The 22,375-nt window shown below is 53.6% G+C and overlaps 1 protein-coding gene across 4 annotated transcripts in view; it reads left to right on the top strand.

Annotated features, from left to right (window-relative positions):
* The window catches only part of idh3g (isocitrate dehydrogenase (NAD(+)) 3 non-catalytic subunit gamma), a 50,531-nt gene that overhangs the window by 26,704 nt on the left and 1,452 nt on the right, over positions 1-22,375 (top strand). For 3 of the 4 annotated variants that reach the window (XM_085979052.1, XM_085979051.1, XM_085979049.1), the window contains 8 exons: positions 559-619; positions 3,507-3,639; positions 4,877-5,010; positions 7,050-7,152; positions 14,795-14,941; positions 15,977-16,071; positions 17,248-17,308; positions 18,107-18,231. In XM_085979052.1, coding sequence (XP_085835178.1) covers positions 559-619; positions 3,507-3,639; positions 4,877-5,010; positions 7,050-7,152; positions 14,795-14,941; positions 15,977-16,071; positions 17,248-17,308; positions 18,107-18,208 — 836 coding nt within the window. In that variant the 3' untranslated portion in view covers positions 18,209-18,231. The remainder of the gene's footprint in view (positions 1-558; positions 620-3,506; positions 3,640-4,876; positions 5,011-7,049; positions 7,153-14,794; positions 14,942-15,976; positions 16,072-17,247; positions 17,309-18,106; positions 18,232-22,375) is intronic. The other variant, XM_085979053.1, reaches the window with a different exon arrangement.

The following is a 22,375-nucleotide window of genomic DNA, read 5'->3' as shown; positions in this document are numbered from 1 at the left end:
CCAGAGAGTGGTGAACCTGTGGAATTCTCTACCACAGAGGGCAGTGGAGGCCAATTCATTAAATATATTCAAGAAGGAGTTAGATATATTTCTTGAAGCTAAGGGGATCAAGGGGTATGGGGAGAAGGCAGGGACAGGGTACTGAATTTGGATGATCCGCCATGATCTCATTGAATGGCGGAGCAGGCTCGAGGGGCCGAATGGCCTACTCCTGCTCCTATCTTCTATGTTTCTATATACAAGCGGGGACATTACACCATTCTGCTGCTGAGGTTAGGGGGCATGCCCCTTTAAGACTGAAAGGTGCAGTCACTGGGCATTCTCAAAACTGGAGATCACTTGCAGATCAAAGACCCCGCCACCCCGGCCAGTGTTTGTGGATCGCTCAGTTTAAGATGCTGCAGACACTCTGGCTCCGGCACTGAATGTGACGTTACAATGCGCGACAGGCCTTTCTTGTAACAGCTATTCGCCTGTGGTTAACCTCGCAGTAAGCCCGAGGACGCGCTGTTCTGTCACCATCACGCTTTTCCCAACTGTACCTCCTCTCTCTCGCAGGGAACATCGAAACCAACCACAACATGCCCCCATCGCACAAGTCTAGTAACAACTTACTGCGGTAAGCCTGGTTTATATATAGAATAACGGATACCCGGGAGTGAGTTACCGTCTGGAATCTAATCGAGGGGTTCAGGGGGTTTATATATAGAATAACGGATACCCGGGAGTGAGTTACAGGCTGGAATCTAATCGAGGGGTTCGGCGGGGTTTATATATAGAATAACAGATACCCGGGAGTGAGTTACAGGATGGAATCTAATCGAGGGGTTCGGGGGGTTTATATATAAAATAACGGATACCCGGGAGTGAGTTACAGGCTGGAATCTAATCGAGGGGTTCGGGGGGTTTATATATAGAATAACAGATACCCGGGAGTGAGTTACAGGCTGGAATCTAATCGAAGGGTTCGGGGGGTTTATATTTAGAATAACAGATACCCGGGAGTGAGTTACAGGCTGGAATCTAATCGAGGGGTTCAGGGAGCTTATATATAGAATAACAGATACCCAGGAGTGAGTTACAGGCTGGAATCTAATCGAGGGGTTCAGGGGGTTTATATATAGAATAACAGATACCCAGGAGTGAGTTACAGGCTGGGATCTAATCGAGGGGTTCGGGGGGTGGGGTTTATATACAGAATAACGGATACCCGGGAGTGAGTTACAGGCTGGAATCTAATCGAGGGGTTCAGGGGGTTTATATATAGAATAACAGATACCCAGGAGTGAGTTACAGGCTGGGATCTAATCGAGGGGTTCGGGGGGTGGGGTTTATATACAGAATAACAGATACCCGGGAGTGAGTTACAGGCTGGAATCTAATCGAGGGGTTCAGGGGGTTTATATATAGAATAACAGATACCCAGGAGTGAGTTACAGGCTGGGATCTAATCGAGGGGTTCGGGGGGTGGGGTTTATATACAGAATAACAGATACCCGGGAGTGAGTTACACGCTGGAATCTAATCGAGGGGTTCGGGGGGTTTATATTTAGAATAACAGATACCCGGGAGTGAGTTACAGGCTGGAATCTAATCGAGGGGTTCAGGGGGTTTATATATAGAATAACAGATACCCGGGAGTGAGTTACAGGCTGGAATCTAATCGAGGGGTTCGGGGGGTTTATATATAGAATAACAGATACCCGGGAGTGAGTTACAGGCTGGAATCTAATCGAGGGGTTCAGGGGGTTTATATATAGAATAACAGATACCCGGGAGTGAGTTACAGGCTGGAATCTAATCGAGGGGTTTGGGGGTTTATATATAGAATAACAGATACCCGGGAGTGAGTTACAGGCTGGAATCTAATCGAGGGGTTCGGGGGGTTTATATATAGAATAACAGATACCCGGGAGTGAGTTACAGGCTGGAATCTAATCGAGGGGTTCGGGGGTTTATATATAGAATAACATACCCGGGAGTGAGTTACAGGCTGGAATCTAATCGAGGGGTTCAGGGGGTTTATATATAGAATAACATACCCGGGAGTGAGTTACAGGCTGGAATCTAATCGAGGGGTTCAGGGGGTTTATATATAGAATAACAGATACCCGGGAGTGAGTTACAGGCTGGAATCTAATCGAGTTGCTTTCGGGTGAGGTGAGGAGTCCTGGGTAGGGAGCGTTGCAATAATCGAGGCTCGTGTTGGTAGAGCCAAGAATGTGGGTTTTGACACTGGTGGGGACACGGGCGTGCATTGCCTCGATGGTGGGAATAAGTGACCCGACCAGTGTTTTTCCCACGTCCTCCAGCACTAGGCTGAACACTCGGGTATCGCACTAGCAACCCAGAGATCTCTCGTTCCACTCCCACTGCGGGCAAGGTGCCCGTCGGCTCCATGGTAGCCGGGTCCATCACTGTCGGAGGGAGGAGAGCGAAATAATGCTCGTTGCGTCCGTCTTTGTTACGTGGAGAGACTGGAGAAGCCGGGATTGTTCTCCTCCGAGCAGAGAAGGTTAAGGGGAGATTGACCAGAATGGTACCAGGGATGAGAGACTTCAGTGATGTGGAGAGACTGGAGAAGCCGGGATTGTTCTCCTCAGAGCAGAGAAGGTTAAGGGGAGATTGACCAGAATGGTACCGGGGATGAGGGACTTCAGTGATGTGGAGAGACTGGAGAAGCTGGGATTGTTCTCCTTAGAGCAGAGAAGGTTAAGGGGAGATTGACCAGAATGGTACCAGGGATGAGGGACTTCAGTGATGTGGAGAGACTGGAGAAGCCGGGATTGTTCTCCTCAGAGCAGAGAAGGTTAAGGGGAGATTGACCAGAATGGTACCGGGGATGAGGGACTTCAGTGATGTGGAGAGACTGGAGAAGCTGGGGTTGTTCTCCTTGGAGCAGAGAAGGTTAAGGGGAGATTTAATAGAGGTGTTCAAAATCATGAGGGGTTTTGATGGAGTAAATCGGGAGAAACTGTTTCCAGTAGCAGGAGGGTCGGTGACCAGAGGACACAGATTGAAGATAATCGGTAAAAGAACCAGAGGGGAGATGAGGAGAATGTTTTTTTACGCAGCGAGTTGTTGTGATCTGGAACGCGCTGCCTGAAAGGGCGGTGGGAGCAGATTCAATAGTAACTTTCAAAAGGGGGAATTGGAGAAATACTGGAAGGGGAAAAATGTGCCGGGCTGTGGGGAAAGAGCAGGGGGGAGTGGGACTAATTGGAGAGCTGGTTCAAAGAGCCGGCACAGGCACGATGGGCCGACCGGCCTCCTGTGCGGTGCGATTCTGGTCAAACCTTTCCTGATGCGTGGTGCTGAGGTTTCACTGTGTGGCAGCAGCACAGAGCCGCGCGGGGAGTTGGGCTTCGCTCCAACACGTAGGTTTAGGTGTGTGGACAGGCCGGTGTCTGCGGTCGGAGCACCCCCCCCCCCCTTCCCAACACCTGGACCAGCCGCCTGACTTGCCTCTTTTCTCCCCCCCCGCCCCCCCTTGCTGCCATTTGTAGGATGTCGCTGGACCTTTACGCCAACGTGATCCACTGCCAGAGCCTGCCGGGCGTCCAGACCAGGCACCAGGGCATCGACATCCTGATCATCCGGGAGAACACGGAGGGAGAGTACAGCAACCTAGAGCACGAGGTGCGCCCCGCAGACCGCTCGCTTCCTCAGATCTGTCTGTGGGCGCCACTTCTACAAGTCGTGTGTGTGTGTATGGACGGACGCACGTGTAGGTGTTCACACCACTTGCACAAGTGTAGTGTCTGTCTGTCTGTGTGTCTGTCTGTCTGTGTGTCTCTGTCTGTGCGCCTGTGTCTCCATGCGCGCGTCTGTCTGCCCGCCCGCCCAGTGTGCTCTGGTTGGACAGCTCGCTGTCTGTGCTCAGGTAAAGAATGGGCCCTTGGTCAAGGTACAGGCACCTTTTGCTATCTGCGAGGGATGAGCTGGAGCCAGGGCTTGAATCCAGCTGTTTCCTGTTCCCCGATAATGCATGGAAAGACCCCGTTACGGACAAACCTCTCCACATCAGGAACTAAACTGGGGAACACTAAAATCACCACGTGACACTGAAGTAAATCCCAAGCCGTGTTAAAGTCACTGCTCTCTCTGCTGCGAGTGTGTGTGTGTGCGTCTGAGAGTCACTACTCGAGGGGTTGAATGGCTTCCTCCTGTTCCTAATGAAACAGGCTCGAGGGGGCTGAATGGCATCCTCCTGTTCCTAATGTAACAGGCTCGAGGGGGCTGAATGGGCCTCCTCCTGTTCCTAATGTAACAGGCTCGAGGGGGCTGAACGGCCTCCTCCTGTTCCTAATGTAACAGGCTCGAGGGGGCTGAATGGCCTCCTCCTGTTTCTAATGTAACAGGCTCGAGGGGGCGGAGCGTCCTCCTCCTGTTCCTAATGTAACAGGCTCGAGGGCGCTGAGCATCCTCCTCCTGTTCCTAATGTAACAGGCTCGAGGGGGCTGAACGGCCTCCTCCTGTTCCTAATGTAACAGGCTCGAGGGGCTGAATGGCCTCCTCCTGTTCCTAATGTAACAGGCTCGAGGGGGCTGAATGGCCTCCTCCTGTTCCTAATGTAACAGGCTCGAGGGGGCTGAATGGCCTCCTCCTGTTTCTAATGTAACAGGCTCGAGGGGGTCTGAATGGCCTCCTCCTGTTCCTAATGTAACAGGCTCAAGGGGGCGGAGCATCCTCCTCCTGTTCCTAATGTAACAGGCTCGAGGGGACTGAACGGCCTCCCTGGTGCCCTCAACCAAAACATGATCCAGTCATTTATCACACTGCTGTTTGTGTGATCTTGCTGTGCGTATGCGCCAATTTGGCCGCCGCGTTTCCAACATTATAACGGTGGCCACACGTCTGCCTGTGTCGTCCTCAGAGCGTGGCCGGAGTGGTGGAGAGCCTGAAGATCATCACCAAGCGTAACTCGATGCGTATCGCGGAGTACGCCTTCGAGCTGGCCCGGGCCAAGGGCAGGAAGAAGATCACCGCAGTGCACAAGGCCAACATCATGTAAGTGGAGCGCCACACTGTCGGAGGGGCAGTACTGAGGCAACGCCGCACTGTCGGAGGGGCAGTACTGAGGGAGCGCCGCACTGTCGGAGGGGCGGTACTGAGGGAGCGCCACACTGTCGAAGGAGCGGTACTGGGAGCGCCGCACTGTCGGAGGGGCAGTACTGAGGGAGCGCCGCAATGTCGGAGGGGCAGTACTGAGGGAGCGCCGCGCTGTCGGAGGGGCGGTACTGAGGGAGCGCCGCACTGTCGGAGGGGCGGTACTGAGGGAGTGCCGCACTGTCGGAGGGGCAGTACTGAGGGAGCGCCGCAGTGTCGGAGGGGCAGTACTGAGGGAGCGCCGCACTGTCGGAGCGGCAGTACTGAGGGAGCGCCGCACTGTCGGAGCGGCAGTACTGAGGGAGCGCCGCACTGTCGGAGGTGCCGTCTTTCAGATGAGATGGTAAACCCGAGGCCCCCGTCTGCCCCCTCAGGTGGATGTAAAAGATCCCACGGCCACTATTGGAAGACGAGCAGGGGGGAGTTCTCCCCTGTGTCCTGGGGCCCAATATTTATCCTCAAATAACTACAAGGGCAGATGATCCGGTCATTTATCACATTGCTGTTTGTGGGAGCTTGCTGTGCGCAAATTGGCTGCCGCGTTTCCCACATTACAACAGTGACCACACGTCAAAAAAGTCCTTCATTGGCTGTGAAGCGCTTTGGGACGTCCTGAGGTGGTGAAAGGGGCTGGAGAAATGCGAGTCTTTCCTCGAGTTCTCCCTGTTATATTTCTGCTCTATTAATAGACGGAGGGAGGTGAGGGTTCGGCTGCTCGGAGGTGCTGGGCAGAGGCGTTTGAGCAGGAGCGGGTTTCAAGGGCAGGAGGGACCGGCAACGCAGTGAGCTAAACCCACGCGGGAGGGTGGTTCTAAACACCTTTGCCGTTCAGCAGGTGATGACGGGGAGAAGCGTAATCAATATATTTCAAGGGGTGGGGAGGGCACACAGGAAGAGCCCGTGAGTCGCCAAAGGGGCAGGAATGTGTCGACAGGTACATTTGAGGAGACGGGGCAGTAAAGTGTGAGAGGGCAGGGGGCGTGCTGAGGAATATGGCGCAGAATAGAGGGGGGGGGGGGGGCTCGTGCGCTGAGGAAGTAGCTCATTTGGCGTTAAGTTGCCAGTATAGCGGGGTTAAAAGTCACGGGGGTAGGCACCCCCGAGACTTGCTGTGACAGTAGGACTGATCTGCACTGTGTATCGTAGCAGAGCGAGGTCTGGGGTGAGCGATGCCTCCAGTCACCACACGGCGGGGAGAGGGTGGGGAGTACTGACGTTCTCAATCTAAAGTGGCGACCGTTTTGGTTTGTGGTTGCACGGCGGGTGTGCTGGGACGACGGCTTGTATTTATATAGCGCCTTTAACGTAGTAAAACGTCCCGCGGCGCTTCACAGGAGCGTAAATCAGTCAAAATTTGACCCCGAGCCACAAACGGAGATATTAGGGACCGGCGACCAAAAGCTGGGTCACAGAGGTCGGTTTTAAGGAGCGTCTTAAAGGAGGAGAGAGAGAGGCGGAGAGGTTTAGGGAGGGAATTCCAGAGCGCGGGGGCCCTGGCGCGGTCGCCAACGGTGGAGCGACGGAAATCGGGGGATGCGCGAGAGGCTGGAATTGGAGGAGCGCAGAGATCTCGGAGGGCTGTAGGGGCTGGAGGAGGTTACAGAGGTGGGGAGGGAGGTGGAGCGAGGCTGCGGAGAGATGTGAACAGGAGGATGAGAATTTTAAAATTGAGGCGTTGCCGGACCGGGAGCCAATGTAGGTCAGCGAGCACAGGGGGTGGGGGGTGATGGGTGAACGGGACTCGGTACGAGCTCGGATTAGGTCCCAATATCTGGAATTCCCTCCCTAAACCGCCCCAAACCCCCCTCTCCTTTTTTTATGAAGCTGCTTAAATCTGACCTTAAAAGGGCCATGGAAGGATTTGAAGAGGAGGAGGAGGGGAATTCTGACAGCGAGACGCTGGTAATAATCTGCCGTTCCCCCCCCCACTTTTCTTTCAGGAAGCTGGCCGATGGGCTGTTCCTGCAGTGCTGCAAGGAGGTGGCGGGAGGCTACCCCGACATCAAGTTCGACAGCATGATCGTGGACAACACCACCATGCAGGTATGTGTCTTCCTCGGGCCGGGGGATGCTGTGTCGCGCTCTGGAGTTTTGGGCTGGTGGCGGGGGGAATTGGGTTGGAGGTTTGGAATCGCCAAGAGAGAGCGTCGACTCCTGATTGGCTTCCCCCATGTCGTCACCCCACCCCCACCCCCGGAGTGTGCGTGGGTCTGATTGCAGCCGCCCCTAGCCCCAGTCCTCCAATCACCGCCCGAACTCGCGTTAAGGACAACCATTGACTGGGTACTGCCGGCTGAGGAACAGTACCCCAGAACCTTCGGGGAGTGCGGTGCTCCAGATGAAGGAATTTCCCCCTTCCCCTTTCTCCATCTTTATAACATTTGTGACGGGGTTTCGATAGGTTAGACAGAGAGATGATTCCACTTCTGGGGGAGCCTAGAACTAGGGGCCATCAGGGAGATATCTGTTCACTGACTGGTGTCTCTCAGTCCCTCTCTCTCGGGGAGATATCTGTACACTGACTGGTGTCTCTCAGTCCCCTCTCTCTCAGGGAGATATCTGTTCACTGACTGGTGTCTCTCAGTCCCTCTCTCTCAGGGAGATATCAGGGAGACAGCAAAACCTGGACCTGCTGGAGTCGTACTGCCAGACTTGGGCCCTGACAATAAATCCCCAAAAAACCAAAGTCCTTGTGTTCCAGCAAAGATCCAAACATCAGGGACCCAAAATAAATTTCACAGTAGGAACAACCAAAATTGAACAAACCACTAACTACACATACTTGGGCTTAAAAATCAGTTCTACGGGAAACTTCAAACTGGCTGTGAATGAACTGAAAGAGAAAGCAAGAAGGGCTTTCTATGCCATCAAAAAATCAATCCAAATAGAAATCCCAATTAGCATTTGGCTCAAAATTTTCAAATCAGTAATTGAACCAATTGCACTCTATGGCAGTGAGGTATGGGGACCGCTAACTCAACAAGAATTTGCAAAATGGGACAAACACCCAATTGAGATCCTACATGCAGAATTCTGTAAAAGTATCCTCCGGACTCAAAGGAAAACAGTAAACAATGCATGCAGGGCGGAACTAGGCCAATATCCATTAATAATCACTATCCAAAAAAGAGCCACCAAATTTTGGAATCACCTACAAATGAGCAATCCCCAATGCTATCACTACGACGCCCTGAAATGCCAAGAGCTGACCATAAAGAAGAATACCCTCAGTCAACTAGTCCTGGGACTCAGTGAAGTAACTACTAACAATACTAACAATAACCAGCCCCAGGACAGTGACAGGGTAACACAAAGAATTCGACCCAACACAATCGTCGCTAAGCAAAAGGAAAAATATCTGACATATTGGGCAGAAACAACAAAAACCCAAAGCAAACTCAATTGCTACTTGGCCCTAAACAGACAATACAACATAGCTGATTACCTGACCATGGTAAAGGATAACAAACTGAGAAGAACCTTGACAAGGTACAGACTTAGCGAACATAGCCTAGCGATCGAAAAAGGCAGACACAGGCAGACCAGGCTGCCAAGAGAGGACAGGATATGCTCTCACTGCAGTCAGGGAGTGGTGGAGACAGAGATGCACTTCCTCACAGCTTGTGGAAAATATCAGGGCATCAGGGAGAATTTCTACCAAAAATTCTCACAAATATGCCCTGATTTCAGAAATCTGAATGACAACCAAAAACTCCCATTCCTACTGGGAGAGGAGAGAAGCTGTATAACACTGGCGGCGCACTATGTTACAGCTTGCCATGAACAGAGGGACAACCAGTAAACTAAGAAAAAAATATATATAAACAATGCAAATGTATATTTATACACTCAGGGATATACCTGTTTATACACTGTATGAATAGAACTGCGTTTATGTGCTAAACCATAAATGTATTTTGATGCTTTGGCAACATAAGATGTAACTTATCATGCCAATAAAGCGATTTAAATTGTAAAAATTGTAAATTATCTGTACACTGACTGGTGTCTCTCAGTCCCTCTCTCTCAGGGAGATATCTCTACACTGACTGGTGTCTCTCAGTCCCCTCTCTCTCAGGGAGATATCTGTACACTGACTGGTGTCTCTCAGTCCCTCTCCCTCAGGGAGATATCTGTACACTGACTGGTGTCTCTCAGTCCCCTCTCTCTCAGGGAGATATCTGTACACTGACTGGTGTCTCTCAGTCCCCTCTCCCTCAGGGAGATATCTGTACACTGACTGGTGTCTCTCAGTCCCCTCTCCCTCGGGGAGATATCTGTACACTGACTGGTGTCTCTCAGTCCCCTCTCTCTCAGGGAGATATCTGTACACTGACTGGTGTCTCTCAGTCCCCTCTCCCTCAGGGAGATATCTGTACACTGACTGGTGTCTCTCAGTCCCTCTCTCTCCGGGAGATATCTGTACACTGACTGGTGTCTCTCAGTCCCCTCTCCCTCAGGGAGATATCTGTACACTGACTGGTGTCTCTCAGTCCCCTCTCCCTCGGGGAGATATCTGTACACTGACTGGTGTCTCTCAGTCCCTCTCTCTCAGGGAGATATCTGTACACTGACTGGTGTCTCTCAGTCCCCTCTCTCTCAGGGAGATATCTGTACACTGACTGGTGTCTCTCAGTCCCCTCTCTCTCAGGGAGATATCTGTACACTGACTGGTGTCTCTCAGTCCCTCTCTCTCAGGGAGATATCTGTACACTGACTGGTGTGTCTCAATCCCCTCTCTCTCAGGGAGACATCTGTACACTGACTGGTGTCTCTCAGTCCCCTCTCTCTCAGGGAGATATCTGTACACTGACTGGTGTCTCTCAGTCCCCTCTCCCTCAGGGAGATATCTGTACACTGACTGGTGTCTCTCAGTCCCCTCTCCCTCGGGGAGATATCTGTACACTGACTGGTGTCTCTCAGTCCCTCTCTCTCAGGGAGATATCTGTACACTGACTGGTGTGTCTCAATCCCCTCTCTCTCAGGGAGACATCTGTACACTGACTGGTGTCTCTCAGTCCCCTCTCTCTCAGGGAGATATCTGTACACTGACTGGTGTCTCTCAGTCCCCTCTCTCTCAGGGAGATATCTGTACACTGACTGGTGTCTCTCGGTCCTCTCTCCCTCAGGGAGATATCTGTACACTGACTGGTGTCTCTCAGTCCCCTCTCCCTCAGGGAGATATCTGTACACTGACTGGTGTCTCTCAGTCCCCTCTCCCTCAGGGAGATATCTGTACACTGACTGGTGTCTCTCAGTCCCTCTCTCTCGGGGAGATATCTGTACACTGACTGGTGTCTCTCAGTCCCCTCTCCCTCAGGGAGATATCTGTACACTGACTGGTGTCTCTCAGTCCCCTCTCTCTCAGGGAGATATCTGTACACTGACTGGTGTCTCTCAGTCCCCTCTCTCTCAGGGAGATATCTGTAAACTGACTGGTGTCTCTCAGTCCCTCTCTCTCAGGGAGATATCTGTACACTGACTGGTGTCTCTCAGTCCCCTCTCTCTCAGGGAGGTATCTGTACACTGACTGGTGTCTCTCAGTCCCCTCTCTCTCTCAGGGAGATATCTGTACACTGACTGGTGACTCTCAGTCCCTCTCCCTCAGGGAGATATCTGTACACTGACTGGTGTCTCTCAGTCCCTCTCTCTCAGGGAGATATCTGTACACTGACTGGTGTCTCTCAGTCCCCTCTCTCTCTCAGGGAGATATCTGTACACTGACTGGTGACTCTCAGTCCCTCTCTCTCAGGGAGATATCTGTACACTGACTGGTGTCTCTCAGTCCCTCTCTCTCAGGGAGATATCTGTACACTGACTGGTGTCTCTCAGTCCCTCTCCCTCAGGTAGATATCTGTACACTGACTGGTGTCTCTCAATCCCCTCTCTCTCAGGGAGATATCTGTACACTGACTGGTGTCTCTCAATCCCCTCTCTCTCAGGGAGACATCTGTACACTGACTGGTGTCTCTCAGGGAGATATCTGTACACTGACTGGTGTCTCTCGGTCCTCTCTCCCTCAGGGAGATACCTGTACACTGACTGGTGTCTCTCAGTCCCCTCTCCCTCAGGGAGATATCTGTACACTGACTGGTGTCTCTCAGTCCCCTCTCCCTCAGGGAGATATCTGTACACTGACTGGTGTCTCTCAGTCCCTCTCTCTCGGGGAGATATCTGTACACTGACTGGTGTCTCTCAGTCCCCTCTCTCTCAGGGAGGTATCTGTACACTGACTGGTGTCTCTCAGTCCCTCTCCCTCAGGTAGATGTCTGTACACTGACTGGTGTCTCTCAGTCCCTCTCCCTCAGGGAGATATCTGTACACTGACTGGTGTCTTTCAGTCCCTCTCCCTCAGGGAGATATCTGTACACTGACTGGTGTCTCTCAGTCCCCTCTCCCTCAGGGAGATATCTGTACACTGACTGGTGTCTCTCAGTCCCCTCTCTCTCAGGGAGATATCTGTACACTGACTGGTGTCTCTCAGTCCCCTCTCTCTCAGGGAGATATCTGTACACTGACTGGTGTCTCTCGGTCCCCTCTCCCTCAGGGAGATATCTGTACACTGACTGGTGTCTCTCAGTCCCTCTCTCTCAGGGAGATATCTGTACACTGACTGGTGTCTCTCGGTCCCCTCTCTCTCAGGGAGATATCTGTACACTGACTGGTGTCTTTCAGTCCCTCTCCCTCAGGGAGATATCTGTACACTGACTGGTGTCTCTCAGTCCCCTCTCCCTCAGGGAGATATCTGTACACTGACTGGTGTCTCTCAGTCCCCTCTCTCTCAGGGAGATATCTGTACACTGACTGGTGTCTCTCAGTCCCCTCTCTCTCAGGGAGATATCTGTACACTGACTGGTGTCTCTCGGTCCCCTCTCGCTCAGGGAGATATCTGTACACTGACTGGTGTCTCTCAGTCCCTCTCTCTCAGGGAGATATCTGTACACTGACTGGTGTGTCTCAATCCCCTCTCTCTCAGGGAGACATCTGTACACTGACTGGTGTCTCTCAGTCCCCTCTCCCTCAGGTAGATATCTGTACACTGACTGGTGTCTCTCAGTCCCTCTCCCTCAGGGAGATATCTGTGCACTGACTGGTGACTCTGTATGGCTTTACTGCTCAGTATATACTTACCAGGAAAGACTGAACAGGCTGGGGCTCTTTTCTCTAGAAAAGAGAAGGTTGAGGGGTGACGTCTTTTACCCAGAGAGTGGTGAGAATGTGGAACTCGCGACCATCGGGAGTGGTCGAGGCGAATAGCGTAGATTTATTTATGGGGAGGCTGGATAAGCACATGAGGGAGAAAGGAATAGAAGGAGATGGTGATGGGGTGAGATGAAGAGCAGCGGAAGGAGGCTCGTGTGGAGCAGAAACACCGGCAACGGAGCAGAGGGGCCAAACGGCCAGTTTCTGTGCTGTACGTTCTATTTCTGTACCAGTACATCAGCAGTCGTTGTAGCACACGAGCAATAATGGCCAGGGAAAGATCCTCTCGTCTATCCAGCCCATCCCACGCATCACAATACAGACACTGCCCACCCCACCCGAAACCCATGTGATCTCCTGGGAGAGGCCAAAGACCCGATTTTTAAAAAATGCACATTCAATTTGGGATGAATAAAATGTGGAAACTCCTCTCCGACCGCCCCCCCCCCCCCTCCTCTTAGGCGACAGAAACCATTGAGGAGCTCTCTCTGGCCTGGATTGATGTTGTGCAGTAACCGACCTCTTGTAAGAGGTGAGTCCCGCCCCAGCCAGAAACGGGTCCGCCTCTCGCTCAAAGGAATTCAGCGAGTCGGCGTCCAGCACTCAAGATGGCAGCCTGTCCCAGAGGTCCACTATTCTCTGGGGAAAGAACCACCTCCTGACTAACCAAGATCTGGCCTTGTCCGCTGTGACTCAGTGGGCAGCACACTTGTCTGAGTCAGGAGGCTGTGGGTTCAAGTCCCACTCCCGAGACTCGAGCACAAAAATCTAGGCTGACACTCCCAGTGCAGTGCTGAGGGAGCGCCGCACTGTCGGAGGGGCGGTACTGAGGGAGCGCCGCACTGTCGGAGGGGCGGTACTGAGGGTGCGCCGCACTGTCGGAGGGGCGGTACTGAGGGAGCGCCGCACTGTCGGAGGGGCGGTACTGAGGGAGCGCCGCACTGTGGGAGGGGCAGTACTGAGGGAGCGCCGCACTGTGGGAGGGGCAGTACTGAGGGAGCGCCGCACTGTCGGAGGGGCGGTACTGAGGGAGCGCCGCACTGTCGGAGGGGCAGTGCTGAGGGAGCGCCGCACTGTCGGAGGGGCGGTACTGAGGGAGCGCCGCACTGTCGGAGGGGCAGTACTGAGGGAGCGCCGCACTGTGGGAGGGGCGGTACTGAGGGAGCGCCGCACTGTCGGAGGGGCGGTACTGAGGGAGCGCCGCACTGTCGGAGGGGCAGTACTGAGGGAGCACCGCACTGTGGGAGGGGCGGTACTGAGGGAGCGCCGCACTGTCGGAGGGGCAGTACTGAGGGAGCGCCGCACTGTCGGAGGGGCAGTACTGAGGGAGCACCGCACTGTGGGAGGGGCGGTACTGAGGGAGCGCCGCACTGTCGGAGGGGCAGTGCTGAGGGAGCGCCGCACTGTCGGAGGGGCAGTACCGAGGGAGCGCCGCACTCTCGGAGGGGCAGTACTGAGGGAGCACCGCACTGTCGGAGGGGCAGTACTGAGGGAGCGCCGCACTGTCGGAGGGGCAGTACCGAGGGAGCGCCGCACTGTCGGAGGGACGGTACTGAGGGAGCGCCGCACTGTCGGAGGGGCAGTACTGAGGGAGCGCTGCACTGTCGGAGGTGCCGTTCTTCGGATGAGACATTAAACCCGAGGCCCCGTCCGCCCTCTCAGGTGGATGTAAAAGATCCCACGGCCACTATTGGAAGAAGAGCAGGGGGGAGTTCTCCCCGGTGTCCTGGGGCCAATATTTATCCCTCAACCAACATCACTAAAAAACAGATGATCTGGTCATTTATCACATTGCTGTTTGTGGGAGATTGCTGTGCGCAAATTGGCTGCCGCGTTTCCTACATTACAACAGTGACCACACTTCAAAAAAAGTCCTTCATTGGCCGTGAAGCGCTTTGGGACGTCCTGAGGTGGGGAAAGGCGCTGGAGAAATGCAAGACTTTCTTTCTTACACATCTTAAAATTCTGGCCCCTGGTCCTCCCTAACCTCTCCATTAGAAATAGTTGGTCCTCGCAAACGCAATCTAGTCCCCTCTTTTTTATTTTATAAACTTTGATCAGATGGTCCTTTCTAAAAGTATAGCGACCCGATTGTCTAAGCCTAGCTGGGTAACTGAGGTGTCTTAGACTGGGCCTTGATCTTGCGGCCCTCCTCCGCACCCTTTTCGAGGCCTCGATGTCCCCCTTTGCCATGTGAGGAGACCTAAAGGGGGGGGGGGGGGCGCAGCGTTCAAACCGCGGCCCGAGCAGGGTCCCGCATCAGGACAAAATGGCGTCCACCGCAGATCGCCAGTGCGCAATGCAGGGGCGGGAATCCAGCGCACGGTCTGGGCGGGGAGGGCGGGGCTCGGTAGCAGCAGCAGACTGGCCGGAATCTCCTCGAACGATGCCGCCGCTATCTTGAGGCTTGTCGCTCCACACTCGACTCCTAACTCCCTGACGTTTCCTCTTTCCACCCCACCCCCCGCCCTCTCCTCCAAAGCTTGTGTCTAAGCCGCAGCAGTTCGACGTGATGGTGATGCCCAACCTGTACGGTAACGTGGTGAGCAACGTGTGCGCTGGGCTGGTCGGGGGTCCCGGGCTGGCGCCCGGCGCCAACTACGGCAAGGACTACGCGGTGTTCGAAACGGTGAGTGTCCGGCGGGGGTGGCGGTGGGGGTGATCACAGCACGCATGGGCAAACCACTGCAGTCTCAGCCCTGGCTCAGCGGGACTCTCACGTCCGAGTCAGAAAGTCATGGGTGCGGGCCCCCCACTCCAGAGACTCGAGCCCCATAATCCACTCCCCCGGTGCCAGTACTGAGGGAGCGCCGCACTGTCGGAGGGGCAGTACTGAGGGAGCGCCGCACGGTCGGAGGTGCGGTACTGAGGGAGCGCCGCACTGTCGGAGGGGCGGTACTGAGGGAGCGCCGCACTGTCGGAGGGGCAGTACTGAGGGAGCGCCGCACTGTCGGAGGGGCGGTACTGAGGGAGCGCCGCACTGTCGGAGGGGCGGTACTGAGGGAGCGCCGCACTGTCGGAGGGGCGGTACTGAGGGAGCGTCGCACTGTCGGAGGGGCAGTACTGAGGGAGCGTCGCACTGTCGGAGGGGTGGTACTGAGGGAGCGTCGCACTGTCGGAGGGGCGGTACTGAGGGAGCGCCGCACTGTCGGAGGGGCGGTACTGAGGGAGCGCTGCACTGTCGGAGGGGCGGTACTGAGGGAGCGCCGCACTGTCGGAGGGGCGGTACTGAGGGAGCGCCGCACTGTCGGAGGGGCGGTACTGAGGGAGCGCCGCACTGTCGGAGGTGCTGTCTTTCAGGATGAGACGTTAAACCCGAGACCCCCGTCTCCCCTCTCAGGTGGATGTAAAAGATCCCATGGCCACTATTGGAAGAAGAGCAGGGGGGATCCACTCCGGTGTCCGGGGGCTAGTATTTATCCCTCAACCAACATCACTTTATAAAAAAAATTTAAAAAATTAGATTATCTGCTCATTCATCTCTGTGCTGTTTGTGGGATCTTGCTGTGTGCCAATTGGCCACTGCTTCTGCCCACACAAGTGTCAACACTTCAAAAGATGTTTAGTGAATGTGTAAGAGTGTCTCATTCGGGTTGCTTTGCATTGGCAGCAGGCCAAAATAAGGTGTTGCCAGTTGCTTATTGGATGTTTTGTCTCCCTGCAGGGCACAAGGAACACTGGGAAAAGCATTGCCAACAAGAACGTCGCGAATCCGACCGCCATGCTGCTGGCCAGCTGCCTCATGCTCGACCACCTCAAGTAGGGAGCCCATGGGATTTACAGGCTTGAATTTAATCGAGGGTGTCGGGGAGTTTATATATAGAATAGAATAACAGATACCCGGGAGTGAGTTACAGGCTGGAATCTAATCGAAGGGTTCAGGGGGTTTATATATAGAATAACCGATACCTGGGAGTGAGTTACAGGCTGGAATCTAATCGAGGGGTTCAGGGGGTTTATATATAGAATAACCGATACCTGGGAGTGAGTTACAGGCTGGAATCTAATCGAGGGGTTCGGGGGGGGTTTATATATAGAATAACAGATACCCGGGAGTGAGTTACAGGCTGGAATCTAATCGAGGGGTTCAGGGGGTTTATATATAGAATAACCGATACCTGGGAGTGAGTTACAGGCTGGAATCTAATCGAGGGGTTCGGCGGGGGGGGTTTATATCTAGAGCTTGGTGCTGCAGAGCAGCCTCTCCCAGTGTACCCGCATTCCGGTAGCTCAAGGGGACGGGAGGTCGAGGCGGGAATGGAGTTACATCAATCTTTCCACTGACTTCAGCTGAGCAATGCCACGGGAGGTCAGTATGTATCCTCTGACCAGCTGGGCAATGCCAGGGGAGGTCATTACGTATCCTCTAACCAGCTGAGCACTGCCAGGGGTGGTCAGTATGTATCTCTGACCAGCTGAGCAATGCCACAGGATGTCAGTATGTATCCTCTAACCAGCTGAGCACTGCCAGGGGTGGTCAGTATGTGTCTCTGACCAGCTGAGCAATGCCAGAGGAGGTCCATATGTATCCTCTGACCAGCTGAGCAATGCCAGGGGAGGTCAGTATGTATCTGACCAGCTGAGCAATGCCAGGGGAGGTCAGTATGTATCCTCTAACCAGCTGAGCAATGCCAGGGGAGGTCATTATGTATCCTCTAACCAGCTGAGCACTGCCAGGGGTGGTCAGTATGTATCTGACCAGCTGAGCAATGCCAGGGGAGGTCAGTATGTATCCTCTAACCAGCTGAGCAATGCCAGGGGAGGTCAGTATGTACCCTCTAACCAGCTGAGCAATGCCAGGGGAGGTGAAAATGTATTCTGACCATCTGAGCAATGCCACAGGATTCAGTTTGACCTCCTATCAGCAATGCCACAGGAGGTCCACCAGTACATGCCAATTATCCTCTAACACGTCTTTATTTATCTCTCTCCAAGGCTGCATAACTTTGCTAATTTGATCCGAAACGCTGTAATGGTGACCATGAACGAACACAGAGTAAGTGGCACATTTAATTCTTTGCTTAATACGGCACTCCGCTCCCCCTTTCTCCGTACAAATGCACTGGCGGGTGAGGGGCGGGCACCAGCAAGTTACAAGAACGGGTGGGTTACCCATCGCCATAGTGTCCAACCCAAGGTCAGGCTTGAGGAGTATCTACTACCTTCAGGATCTGTACTATCCATAACCTGGGAATGCAGTCCATGATTACCCTCTCCCCTGTACCTGCCCCCGGAGTGTTTGATGGGACAGTGTAGAGGGAGCTTTACTCTGTATCTAACCCGTGCTGCACCTGCCCTGGGAGTGTTTGATGGGGACAGTGTAGAGGGAGCTTTACTCTGTATCGAACCCGTGCTGTACCTGCCCTGGGAGTATTTGATGGGACAGTGAAGAGGGAGCTTTACTCTGTATCGAACCCGTGCTGTACCTGCCCTGGGAGTGTTTGATGGGGACAGTGTAGAGGGAGCTTTACTCTGTATCGAACCCGTGCTGTACCTGCCCTGGGAGTGTTTGATGGGGACAGTGTAGAGGGAGCTTTACTCTGTATCTAACCCGTGCTGTACCTGCCCTGGGAGTATTTGATGGGGACAGTGTAGAGGGAGCTTTACTCTGTACCTAACCCGTGCTGTACCTGCCCTGGGAGTGTTTGATGGGGACAGTGTAGAGGGAGCTTTACTCTGTATCGAACCCGTGCTGTACTTGTCCTGGGAGTATTTGATGGGGACAGTGTAGAGGGAGCTTTACTCTGCATCTAACCCGTGCTGTACCTGTATTCTGTCTCTCTCTCTGGCGTAGCTGCACACTCCAGATATCGGCGGGATGGGCACCACAGTGGAAGTGGTTCAGGCCATAACCCGGCTTATTCAGAACGGAGGGACCAGACCCGCCCTGACGTAAACCAGGAGCAGAGGGGGAGAGGGGTAAGTGGAGGGCTATGGGGGCCATTGGTATTACTGGGCGTGTATGAGGGGTAGAATAGAGTGTAAATGTTAATTAATATCGTTTCAGTTGCTTACCATTGATAAAGACTTGCCCGTCCTCTTCTAAATCATGCTACACACGAGGGCGCTGTTTCCCTTTTTATTAAGTTATATTTTAGGTTCTCTCGACACAGCAGTAGAACATCGCTCCGCTCCCAGTGAAGTACCGAGCCCTTGTGGGTTTGCTATAACACTTACTCCCTCCCCCCCCTCCCCCCCCCGGCCTCCTTGACCCCTCTCGACCCCCACACCACCACCCCCCATCATCCCGGAAATACGGCCGGCTTGCTCCCGGGATTGCTGGTCTCTCCCCGAGCACTGCTCCTTTCGATCCATGTTGGCCAGTGTCGCGCTGGTGTGGTCTGTGCCCACCGCCCTGTGAGGGGTGGAGAGATGGAGGGGCGTAACTGGCGTCCCAGGGTGACTCCGCTTCCAGTGGGGCGCGCAGGGCCCTAAAGAGGGAGGAGGGGTAGTCGGAGCGAGATGGTAGAGCTCTGCGGGTTGGATCTCGCTGGAGCTGAAGGTGTCTCTCCCATTGCCCAAAACAGGGGAGGAGCCCTGAAAGACTCGACCCCCATAAACCAGGCCCGACACTCCCCCCGGTGCCAGTACTGAGGGAGCGCCGCACTGTCGGAGGGGCGGTACTGAGGGAGCGCCGCACTGTCGGAGGGGCGGTACTGAGGGAGCGCCGCACTGTCGGAGGGGCAGTACTGAGGGAGCGCCGCACTGTCGGAGGGGCGGTACTGAGGGAGCGCCGCACTCTCGGAGGGGCGGTACTGAGGGAGCGCCGCACTGTCGGAGGTGCCATCTTTCGGGATGAGACGTTCAACCCGAAGCACCGTCTGCCCTCTCAGGAGGACGTGGCAGATGGTCGAGGCCACTATTGGAAGAAGAGCAGGGGGTGGGGGAGTTCTCCCCTGTGACCTGGTCTCAATATTTATCCCTCAACCAACTTCACTAAAAAAAAAATGAACTGATTTATCACATTGCTGTTTGTGGGATCTTGCTGTGCGCAAATTGGCTGCGGCGTTTCCTGCATTACAGCAGTGACCACATTTCAGAAAAATTACTTCATTGTCTGTGAAATGCTTTGGGACGAACTATAGCGTCTTTTCTCCTCTCCACTGCTTCCCCCCCCCCCCCCCCCCCCCCCCCCGCCGCCCCTCTCCCTATCTCTGTAACCTCCTCCAGGCCCTACAACCCTCCGAGATCTCGGCGCTCCTCCAATTCTGGCCTCTCGCGCATCCCCCGATTTCCATCGCTCCACCATTGGCGACCGCGCCAGGGCCCCCGAGCTCTGGAATTCCCTCCCTAAACCTCTCCGCCTCTCTCCTCCTTTAAGACACTCCTTAAAACCGACCTCTTTGACTGAGCCATTGGTCACCTGTCCCTAATATCACCTTGGCTCGGGTGTCAAATTGTGTTTTATAATCGCTCCCGTGAAGTGTTAGCAGCCAGCCTCCTTCCTTCTCCGCTTCAAAGCCACATAAATACTGTGGCTACAAGAGCAGGTCAGAGGCTGGGTATTCTGCAGCGAGTGTCTCACCTCCTGACTCCCCAAAGCCTTTCCACCATCTACAAGGCACAAGTCAGGAGTGTGATGGAATACTCTCCACTTGCCTGGATGAGTTGCAGCTCCAACAACACTCGAGAAGCTCGACACCATCCAGGACAAAGCAGCCCGCTTGATCGGCACCCCGTCCACCACCTTAAACATTCACTCCCTCCACCACCGGCGCACCGTGGCTGCAGTGTGCACCATCTACAAAATGCGCTGCAGCAACTCGCCAAGGCTTCTTCGGCAGCACCTCCCAAACCCGCCACCTCTTCCACCTTGAAGGACAAGGGCAGCAGGCGCATGGGGAACACCACCACCTCCAAGTCACACACCATCCTGACTTGGAAATATATCGGCCGTTCCTTCATCGTCGCAGGGTCAAAATCCTGGAACTCCCTCCCTAACAGCACTGTGGGAGCACCTTCACCACACGCAATGCAGTTCAAGAAGGCGGCTCACCACCACCTTCTCAAGGGCAACTAGGGATGGGCAATAAATGCTGGCCTTGCCAGCGACGCCTACATCCCATATACGAATTTTAAAAAAAGAACATGTTTCGAGTAAGCATGTGACTTTGTAGTGGAGTATACGGAGCAGAGCCTGGTCTCCAATCGTCTTGGATCCCCTTGCCGTTGGACCAAGACCTTGCTCTGTCAGTCCCGTGTGGTAGCTGGTGTACAACGGCCACCCCACATTAAAAGAATTCACACACAGGCATCTTCCACCCTTTAAAATGAAGTTCGGGACCTGGAACGTCAGGACCCTCATGGACAACCCCAACAGCGACAGACCGGAACGCCGTACTGCTATCGTTGCCCGGGAGCTCAGACGTTTCGACATAGACATCGCCGCCCTAAGCGAGACCTGGCAGGCTTAGGGGAAGGCCAGCTCAAGGAGCAGGGCGGTGGTTACACCTCCTTCTGGAAAGGCAAACCTGAAGAAGAACGCCGCCTCCATGGGGTAGGAGTCGCCATAAAAAATGAGCCATTTGAACGTCTCCGAGACTCTCCTTGTGGAATAAGCGAGCGCCTCATGACTCTACGGCTCACCCTAGCCCGGAACCGGTGCGCTACGGTCATCAGTGCATACGCCCCAACACTGGCAAGCGGCACCCCACCCACCGTCTGCCCCACCTGTGACAGACTATATTGGACTCATCAGCCACCTGAGAACTCATTTTTAGTATGGAAGCAAGTCATCCTCGGTTTCGAGGGACTGCCTAAGAAGAAAAAGAATACGGAGCCGACTTTTTATTGATATACAGTAAAGGCGCTCGGCGTAACTGTGTACAGAGAGTGCCTTTTCGCTTGCGAGTTCTACCTTTAGACCCTTCTCTAGGACTGCTGAAAACCACGCTCCTTTATACACCACTAGCTGGGGAGCCCCGCGTTGCCAGGGTTTTTTTGGGCCTGGTCGATGTCTGGGCCGGGAGCCTGGGACTGGATTTGGGCTGTCAGCAGTTGGAGAAGCCTAGGCCCCGGGGCTGGGGTATTTTCCAGTGTTTTTTAACCTAAACATTTCTAGCTTTTAATACCTTCAAAGATGAAAGTTAAAGTACTTATAAAACATTTTTGGTAAATCTTATTTTTTTTTTTAAAAAGATACTGACCTCGATGACCATATTTTTAGCTGCCCTGGCTGGTGCATAATGGCTGCCAGATCCCTGAGCTGAGAATGATTAGTCCCGCCCACACACACACCGATTGGTCAACCATCAGGTGACTGAACTGTAGGATTGGTCAATCATCACGGCACAGGATTGGTCGACCTTGACGTCACTCAATGCTAATGAGTGGATAATGAGCGGAATTTTGAACGTTTTTTGGATACCGTCGGCACAATTTTTGTTCGACCAAAAAGTAAATACACTTACAAGAGTCCCCTAATGATGAGCTTTCTTTTGATATAACATATGTGTAGGTACGCTCTATAACTTTTGATTGTACAGACAGACAGACAGAGAGACATACTGTTTTTATATATATAGAAGATACATTGCCTACATCAAAGGAAAATGTCATGGATAAGACTGCTTGACGTATCTGTTCCCAAATCCTTTGAAGAAAGATTATTATTGTCAACCTTTGTAGTTGTTTACGTCAAAGCTGCTTCCCTTAAACAAGGCTTCCTCGCATCTTTGCAGAACAGGCTTTATTAGCCGTTATCTTTCTATACTCTAGTTAATGGATCTGTCTGTCTATGTTTATTACCCTAGCCCCTAGAAGTTACACTTTAATCACTCATGGCTGACACCATGACTGTCCCTTATTTCCTTACACACGCACTTTACATATCCGAAGACGAGCTAGGCTTTCTCCTCACGACTCTTCAAAGTCATCCTGTCTATATTGGAAAGTCTGTTGAAGAGGTTCGACTGTTGGTCCTTTAACTCTCCGCGGTGGCCAACAACAACAACAACCTGTATTTATCCGGCGCCTTTAACGTAGTGAAACGTCCCAAGGCGCTTCACAGGAGCGTAAATCAGACACAATTTGACCCCGAGCCACATCAGGAGATATTAGGGAC

The sequence above is a fragment of the Somniosus microcephalus genome, unplaced genomic scaffold (genome assembly GCF_052327205.1).
Source record: "Somniosus microcephalus isolate GS21.2 unplaced genomic scaffold, FLI_Smic_1.0 unresolved_chr7, whole genome shotgun sequence".
Lineage (NCBI taxonomy): Eukaryota > Metazoa > Chordata > Chondrichthyes > Squaliformes > Somniosidae > Somniosus > Somniosus microcephalus.
This window is presented reverse-complemented; position numbering and strand designations above follow the sequence as displayed.